Source organism: Henckelia pumila, chromosome 3 (genome assembly GCF_033568475.1).
Source record: "Henckelia pumila isolate YLH828 chromosome 3, ASM3356847v2, whole genome shotgun sequence".
Lineage (NCBI taxonomy): Eukaryota > Viridiplantae > Streptophyta > Magnoliopsida > Lamiales > Gesneriaceae > Henckelia > Henckelia pumila.
In genome coordinates, this window is record NC_133122.1 from 190713143 (window position 1) to 190722723 (window position 9581).

The following is a 9581-nucleotide window of genomic DNA, read 5'->3' on the forward strand; positions in this document are numbered from 1 at the left end:
AGATTATTAATTTTGAAGCAAATTTAAGAATAACTAAATTAATGTCCCACCTCTCTCAAGTTTAATATAATATATATTTATTATAATAATTAATAAGTATATCGAGATAATTAATGAGATTTCGAGTTACTACAAGTTCTCTATGAAGAAGTATATATATTTAAGCGGAAATTCATCAACCAATAAAAGTTGATGAAGTTATAATTAAAATATTAAAAAAAATAGATATATATATATATAGCTTGCTTGGCCTTAAGCTTACATAGTCGATTATACATGGCAGTTTCGATATTCTCCGGCATGCCTCCCGCATCTTCCATTTTTACCTTATACGCCTCCATTTCAGCTCTACTTCTGATGCTTCAGACTATTTTGAGCCAACTTGTGCCTGGCCAGGTTCAAGACTATATACTCAACAAAATTCATCTCTATTTCATGCCAAAAAGTTGCAATATTAACGCCACCATTGTTATCGAAGAAAGAGATGGTATGTCCATGAACGAAATTTACAGCGCTGCTGAAATCTATCTCTGCACCAAAACCAGGCCAAATATGGAGCGTGTGAAGATCAGCAAGCGCCACAAAGACACCAATGTGAGCATCAAGTTCGCTCAATCTGAAAAGATCGCGGATTCCTTCCAAGGGATGGAGCTTCTATGGCGGTTCGTGAAAGAGGAGACGAAAAAGACTTCAAAAGTGATCGATGAAGAAACCGATAATGTTCTCCTTGAATCGGAGAAACGGTATTTCGAGCTGTGTTTCGATAAGAAGTACACGGATAAAGTGTTGGATTCGTACGTGCCTTTCGTGCTGGAAAAGGCCAACTCCATCAGAGCAGAGAATAATGTGGTTAAGCTTCACACGTTGGCTTGCGCTGCATCTTACACATCTTCGAACGTGTGGGATTCTATTAATCTCCAACACCCATCCACTTTTGACACAATTGCCATGGACTGTGGGCAGAAACAGGCTCTTATGGATGATTTGGGAAGGTTTTTGAGTAGAAGAGAGTTTTACAGGAAAGTAGGCAGAGCCTGGAAGAGAGGGTACTTGTTGTACGGGCCTCCGGGGACAGGAAAATCCAGTTTGATCGCTGCGATTGCTAATCATCTCAAGTTTGACGTTTATGATTTGGAGCTGACTAACATCAAACGCAACTCGGATTTAAGGAAACTTTTGCTTAGGACAGCAAATAGATCCATACTCGTGATTGAAGACATTGATTGCAGTACAGAGTTGCCCGACAGAAACGGGCCAACCTGCGCAAATGGCCCCGGCCAGTGTCAGCAGGTTACGTACATCAATTTCACACAATCACCCAACATACATGACTAAATTAATATTCAGAGAGTTTTGATCAGCTAGCGTCGGGAGTGTCAACTTATTAATTAAATAAATTCATATATATATCAAATCTCAAAAAAGTTTTAAGTTATTAAATTATATATGATCAATGCAGTTCACGCTGTCGGGGTTGCTGAACTTCGTGGACGGGCTATGGTCGAGCTGTGCGGACGAGCGAATCATAATCTTCACGACGAACAACAGAGACAAACTTGACCCGGCTTTGTTGAGGCCTGGCAGGATGGACATGCACATTCACATGTCCTACCTCACTCTAGACGGTTTCAAACTATTGGCCTCAACATATCTTGGGATCCATGATCATGGGCAGTACTCGTCGTGTTTCGGAGAGATTGAGGATTTGATCCAGAATATGAGAGTCACGCCTGCAGAGGTTGCAGAGGAACTGATGAGGGGTGACGATGCTCAATCTGCTCTTCAAGGGCTGATTCATTTTCTCAAGTCCAAGAGGAATATCGGAGTAGCTAGTACTCATCATGAAGCCGACGCTTTGCAGAATGATGTTTTGGTTCAGAAAGCAAAAGGAGCTGTGGCTCATCCAGAAAGTGACAACATGGAAATTGTAACAAATAATGGGTGGTGACCAACACAATCATGCAATTAACTACTCGTTTGATTATCGGAAGATTAAAAATACAACTGTTTCAAATCACCAATTGGGATTTTTATTAATTTCCTTTTGGTGGGTTTCATGTAGTTTTTGTGGCTTTACTAATCAAGATCTTATTTCAAATAACCATTTTGCTAACAGATCTTTGGTATTAGGAGCAGAAGCGAAAGCGTTCGAGCTAGTAATTTTATGCTACCTAATTGAAGCCATATTTGTATGGCTAGCTAGATGCATGTAATTGCATATATATTGCCCGTGTGAAATACCAAGATTGCTAAAACTTCTTATGAAAAAAAAAATGATGTATTAACTCTCCATGTTTTTTTAATCTTGAACACATACTTCCCCAATTTTTTAAATTTGGAGCACACAACAACCTCTTGTCCATACGTTTTCAGGGATATTTAATTTGTGCTCAACAAATCAACTTGTGATTCTTGATTTTTTTTTTCTAACTATTATGTAAAACATTCTTTATTCAATTCATGATTATTTTATTTGACATACCTTATATTCATGCCCATGCATTAAAATAAGCTTATGGACATTGGGATTACCATAGTTCATGAGAATTATGGTAATATAGTTGTTGCTAATTATGAAACACATGTTTTAGTAATTCATTTTCTAACTCATTTATTAGTCCTTTAACTCTTAAGAAGAAGAATTTTAACAAGCTCGCTCGAGATAAGTATTCTTGTTGTGTTGTTGCTATGTTTCATTAGTAAGGAGGGAGAAATACGTTTTTTTTTCATGTAATTTGTATATTATCTACTTTAGTCTTGTTATTTAAAAAAATTTCAGTTTGAGGGCTACATTTTGTAACTCCCCAAATTCGACGACTATTCTCACTATATTAAGACGAGTCTTTTCAGCACGCACTCTGAGAAACTTCTCACGGGTCACTCATCCTATAATTACCTCAAGTCAAACACACTTAACTTTGGTGTGCTTCTTGTATAATAAGCTCTCGAAAATAAGATGCACCTTCTTGATATGAGTAGTACCTATCAAATTTTTTTAAACCTCCCTCAACTGTGCAGTCTCATACCTACACAGTCTTAGAATCCATCTCATTTTCGGCACAAGATTAGTTTATTCATGTCTCCCTTCGCCTAAAAGCCTGTCAGGAGCCGCTCATTATCCGTGCAACCTCTTAAAATCGACGATCACTCTCCGCCCTCTTATCAGCCTCGGATGTCACACATTTTGACGTAAGAATTTTCGTTAGATTTCTCCCTCAGCATTAATAAGAGTGGCATTTAAATTTTTTAAAACCGATTTCTAGACATTGGAAACATTACAAATATACCATTTTTGTTAAGTTTAATTGGAGTTCGTTATAGCCTAGAAATGAATTAATTATTTCAATGTTTGGGCGGTATATTTGTGATCATTCCAATATGTTGCTAGGAATTATTGGTAGATATATACCTACAACGTAACTTTGATTTTAGTAAATTTATGTAGTTGAAATATTGCATTTCCATTTTTGGTGATTTTAGTGAAATTTTAAATTTGGAATTTGTTATAGATGTTCAACTAGAATGTAATTTGTGGCTAGCGTGTTTCTGTTGAGATCATCCTTCGTATTTTTTTTTGGAAAAAATATTTTTTTTTGTCCATTAATTTTATTGGGCTTTGGCCCAACTACTTCATATTATTTCTCAGCCCAATAAACAAGGCCTTTGTATAATACCAATCCCTATTCCTAATCGGCAGATTGAGTGTGAGAGCGTGAGATTTTCTCTGAGTGAGGCGGTCGCGATCTGCGTTCTCTTCTCCTCTGCTTCTGAGTGAACGTGAGAGAGAGCTTGTAAGCGTGAGGGGATAGTGACTTTGTGTCATCGTTTTTCCTTGTTTACACCTAAACTTTGTGTTGGGTTTCCTCACTGTGTGTTTGAGGCAGCGTGTTTGCGTTGGGAAATCGTTGTGTCTTCGCCTTGGTTTGCCGGTTGAAATGGAGAAACGGTTCTAGTTATCTGAGCCCGAAGCTCGCTTATTCCTTCCCGTTTATTGAACTGCCGTGCCTTTATTTTTCTGTTCTTTTCTTTGGTTTCTTTCTTGCAGCCGTGGGCCTCTTATTTTGCAGGAGAAAATTGTAGTGACCCTGCATGGGATTCTACTAACTGGCAACTAATAGCATGCATTAAACTTAATACAGCAAAATACTTAACAGAGTAAAAACGTGCGGAAACTTAACCATAATTTACATATCAGCTTAGTAATATAATCCAGACTTAAATCTGTAGTGATAAAACCATATCGAAATTCTTAAGAGTAAACATTATACAGCTAATAAATCATGCTGTATAATAAACTCCTCAAGGCTCCTGCTCCCTAGTCCTGCCTTGAACTACCAGCTCCGTCCATCCTGCGACCTGCCCCATGGAATAGGGTGTCCAAGATAACAACTAGGACGTGAGCGCTACGCCCAGTACATAGACATGAGTAAACATATGTATATAACGCATGCTACATGATGACTGGTAAAAGATCATCTGAAAAGTCATGCTCAGAACCGGCGCCATATGAATGCTGCCACCGCATGGATCAACCTCTGGGTGAAACCACACTCGTCTAGTACACCAGAGTAGACAGACATAAATGCCCCCGCCGTCGCGGTACTCTCAGTGACAGACTATCGAGTATAGAGCTGAGCGGCTCTATAATCAGGTATAACAAGGTATAGGCTCAACGTGTATATGCACATGACATATGAGTATAGAAAACGGTAAATCATATATCATGCCATATAATAATGCCAAATAAATGCAACATATAAACATGTATACTCGCTGGCAATCTCAGTCAATGTATACGTACCTCTAGGATAGTTCAAGTATAATAGGATCCTAGGTTCCAAGCCTATATTCAAAAGTTCACCGTATCACTACACAAGTTCTATAAGCCTTAACTAAGCTAATAAGTACTCCCAAAACTTAAATCGATTCCCGGACCATACCTTCGTCCGTAGTTAGCCCTTTGGAGTCGCTAGTCCCGGATGACTATAACCACACCTTGGTTATTTCAGAACCTCTATTATAACCGATAGGGCCCTCAAGTGTATATCTCACACTATATAACTGAAGAAGGAAACTTGGGAATTCGTAATTGAAAATGAACTCTGAACGGCCCTATTTATAGCCAAATTTCTCGGCCAGGATCGGAACTTCCGATTTCGGGATCGGAGCTTCCGATCCAGCTCATTGCGTGCATGTCTGCCACGCCAGGATCGGAACTTCCGATCTACGATCGGAGCTTCCGATCTGCTTTATGATCAACACTTGTCAAAACTCGCGACTGAGTCATCGATCATTTCTGGCAGCTGGGGATCGGAACTTCCGTTCCAGGATCGGAGCTTCTGTTCCGATCGGAGCTTACTATCCGGGATCGGAGCTTACTATCCGGCCCAAAATTAAAAAGCCCAAATTTTACTTCTGAAGTCCAATAACACTCCGAAATTGGTTAAATACCAACCCTTAATCATGTTTAACATATTATTATCTTAAAATGGTATCCGGGTTACTACATTCTCCCCACCTTTAGATATTTTGTCCGCGAAATAACATCTAAAGACAAATCAAGATAACAATATGAAACATCAAACCATGTCTTATTACAACAACGGTAATTACATCTTACATGGTAATCAAAAATACAAAGCAAACAACTCAGGATATTCTGCTCGCATACGACTCTCAGTTTCCCAAGTTGCTTCTTCAACGCCTCGGCGCTGCCACTGTACCATCACAAGTGGTATATTCTTGTTCCGAAGAACTTTCTCCTTCCTGTCTAGGATACAGATTGGTCGTTCAACAAAAGACAGATCTGGCTCTAGCTGAATATCAGTAGACTGAATCACATGAGATTCATCAGCTATGTACTGTCGAAGCAACGACACATGAAAAACATTGTGTATACTGGAAAGAGATGGCGGTAAAGCCAAACGATAAGCAACATCTCCGATCTTCTCCAGTATCTGGAAAGGCCCAATGTAACGAGGAGACAACTTGCCTTTCACACCGAATCTCATCACCTTCCTGAAAGGTGATACTCGCAGAAAAACATATTCACCAGGCTCAAACTGAAGTGGCCTGCGGTGAATATTCGCATAACTGGCTTGTCTATCTTGAGCAACTTTGATCCTATGCTTGATCAAATCTACCTTGTCTACAATCTGCTGCACCAATTCAGGACCCTCGACTTGCCATTCCCCGACTTCATCCCAGAATAACGGAGTACGACACCGTCGACCATACAATGCCTCGAAAGGTGCCATATCAATACTACGATGATAACTATTATTGTAGGCAAATTCAATCAAAGGTAACTGTTCCTGCCAAGATAAACCAAAGTCCATGACAGAAGAACGTAGCATATCCTCCAGCGTACGAATAGTGCGCTCTGACTGCCCGTCAGTCTCCGGATGATACGCTGTGCTCAAACTCAGAGTGGTACCCAACGCCTGCTGAAAACTACCCCAAAAACGTGAAGTAAATCGCGGATCTCTATCACTGACTATGCTTACTGGAATCCCATGTAATCGCACTATCTCCTGGATGTATAAACGTGACATGCGATCATAAGAATACTCCCGGTTATAAGGAATGAAATGTGCTGATTTTGTCAAACGGTCAACGACAACCCAGATAGCATCACACTGACGTGAAGTCATAGGCAAGTGGGTAACAAAATCCATAGTCACGTGCTCCCACTTCCATTCAGGAATCTCAAGATTCTGCAGTAATCCACCTGGTCGTCGATGTTCAGCCTTGACCTGTTGACAAACCAAACATCTCGAAACAAATTGATACACACTCCTCTTCATTCCTTTCCACCAGAATCTAGTTCGCAAGTCCTTATACATTTTCATACTTCCAGGATGAACTGATAATCGACTCCTGTGAGCTTGAGATAGAATATCATTCCTGAGCTCCGCAACATTAGGTACAACCACTCTATTGGATAGGCACAATAAACCATCTGCCTGAAAATGGAATCCAGATGTATTAACTCCATTGGCTAGACGTGCCAATCGCTGAGTCTTAACATCAGATATCTGAGCATCTCTGATCCAAGAATACAATGCTGGCTCAGATAGAATAGTATACAAACGAATCCCATTCCTCCCTTTCTTGTGCTTGAGCGTAAAACTCAATGAACAGCACTCTTGAATCATATGAGATATTTCATTAGTCTGAAGTGCAGACAGTCTCACCTGCCGACTCAAGGCATCAGCAGTAAGATTAGCAGAACCTGGATGATATTTGATTTCACAATGATAATCCTTCAGGAGATCCATCCAGCGTCTCTGTCGCATATTCAACTCTGCCTGAGTGAATAAATACTTCAAACTCTTGTGATCCATAAATATCTCAAATTTCTCGCCATAAAGATAATGTCTCCAAATCTTGAGCGCAAATACAATGGCGGCTAACTCGAGATCATGCACTGGATAATTACTCTCATGCGACTTCAACTGTCGAGAAGCATAGGCAATAACATGTCCATGCTGTGTCAAAACACATCCCAACCCCTGACCAGAGGCATCAATATAAACAACATAACCTCCTGATCCAGAAGGTAGAGCTAGCACAGGTGCAGTAGTAAGACGTCTACGTAGCTCGTGAAACGACTCCTCACAATCCGAGGACCAAATGAAGGCAACATCTTTCCATGTAAGCTGAGTCAAAGGCCTTGCCAACTGTGCAAAATTCTCGATGAACCGACGGTAATATCCCGCTAGACCCAAGAAACTACGAATCTCAGCAACCGTCGTCGGTCGAGACCAGTTCAGCACTGCCTCTATCTTACTAGGATCAACAGATATCCCTTCATTAGAAATCACATGACCAAGAAATACTACCCGATCAAGCCAGAATTCACACTTGCTCAATTTTGCATATAGCTGCTTATCTCGTAACGTCTGTAGAACAATCCTCAAATGTTGTGCATGCTCATCCTTGTCATGAGAATAAACAAGAATATCATCTATGAAGACGATGACAAATCTATCCAGACAATCTCGAAATACCTGATTCATCAGATTCATAAAGACTGCCGGTGCATTCGTCAAACCGAATGGCATCACCAGAAACTCATAATGCCCGTATCTGGTCCTGAAAGCAGTCGTAGATATATCTGAGTCTCGTACCCGCATCTGATGGTATCCAGATCTCAGATCTATCTTCGAATAAACAGAAGTACCCTGTAGTTGATCGAACAGATCATCAATCCGCGGCAAAGGATACTTATTCTTGATGGTGACACGATTCAACTGCCTGTAATCAATACATAATCGCATCGATCCATCCTTCTTCTTGACAAACAAAACAGGTGCTCCCCGCGGAGAAACACTCGGACGAATATATCCCTTATCAAGCAGATCTTGCAACTGTTGTTTCAATTCCCTCATCTCTGACGGTGCCAGACGATAAGGTGCTCGGGATATAGGCGTAGTTCCTGGTACTAGATTAATACCAAATTCAACCTCTCGAACCGGAGGAAAACCAGGAATCTCATCAGGGAATACGTCAGGAAACTCGCTGACAATCGGTAGCTGATCAATACCCGTACTACTCATGGACATATCAACTGCATAGATGAGGTAGCCCTCCTCACCTGACTCCAAGACATGACATGCCTTCAGAGCCGAAACAAGTGGCATCGGAGGTCGCGCACCCTCACCATAAAAGTACCAGCTATCACCCTCAACGGGATGAAACTGTACCAGACGCTGATAACAATCCACAGTAGCGTGATACAAAGTCAGCATATCTATTCCCAAAATACAATCAAAATCCGTCATCGCTAATATCATCAAATTAGCCGATAACACATTACCCTCAAACTCCAGAAGGCAACCCATCACTAGACGCTTAGTTACTACCTCCTGCTCCAACGGAGTAGATACAACTAAATCCATATCTAATGATACGTAAGATAATCTATGTCTCTTAACGAAGCGACTAGAAATAAAGGAATGCGATGCTCCAGTATCAATTAATACAAGTGCAGGAATACCACATAACAAGAAGTTACCTGCCAACATGCGATCGCTTCCCTCAGTAGCCTGCTCCTGAGACAGAGCAAACACCTGCCCTTGAGTCTGGGGACGAAAACCAGAAGAACTCTGTGGTGCTGGCTGCTGACGTGGAAAAGTATAAGCCTGAGATCCAACCTGGGATCCCGATCCAATAGCAGAACCCATACGCTGAGGACAATCTCTCCGCAGATGTCCCTGCTGACCACAAATATAACAAGCCCCAGTAGCTCTCCGACATGAAGCTGCAGGATGCTTCCCACCACAGTGACTACAAAACTCCTCCTTCTTCTTATTCTTCCCAAAGCGGAATGTACCTCGTGATCCACGAGAACCAGACGAAGTAGTAGGAGTAGAAGAAGACGTAGGTACAGATGGCACAACAGATTGAGCTCGAGGCTCAACAAATCCACTAGGCTGTGCTGGCATCATCAACTGTCCACGCCTGTTGCTGGTCTCCACAAGACGGCAACGGTTCACCAAAGTCTCATAAGACACCGGGTCATCACAGACGACAACCTGTGCGTAGATATCTTGGTTCAGGCCTTGCAGAAAGATATC

At 41.1% G+C, this 9581-nt stretch overlaps 1 protein-coding gene across 1 annotated transcript; it reads left to right on the forward strand.

Moving 5' to 3' along the window:
- Positions 1–220: 220 nt before the first annotated feature.
- LOC140892148 (AAA-ATPase At3g50940-like) lies at positions 221–2233 on the forward strand. The gene is made up of 2 exons (XM_073300913.1): positions 221–1290; positions 1460–2233. The coding sequence occupies exons 1-2, from the start codon at positions 277–279 to the stop codon at positions 1946–1948; spliced, it is 1503 nt and encodes a 500-aa protein (XP_073157014.1). The 5' UTR covers positions 221–276; the 3' UTR covers positions 1949–2233.
- Positions 2234–9581: the final 7348 nt, after the last annotated feature.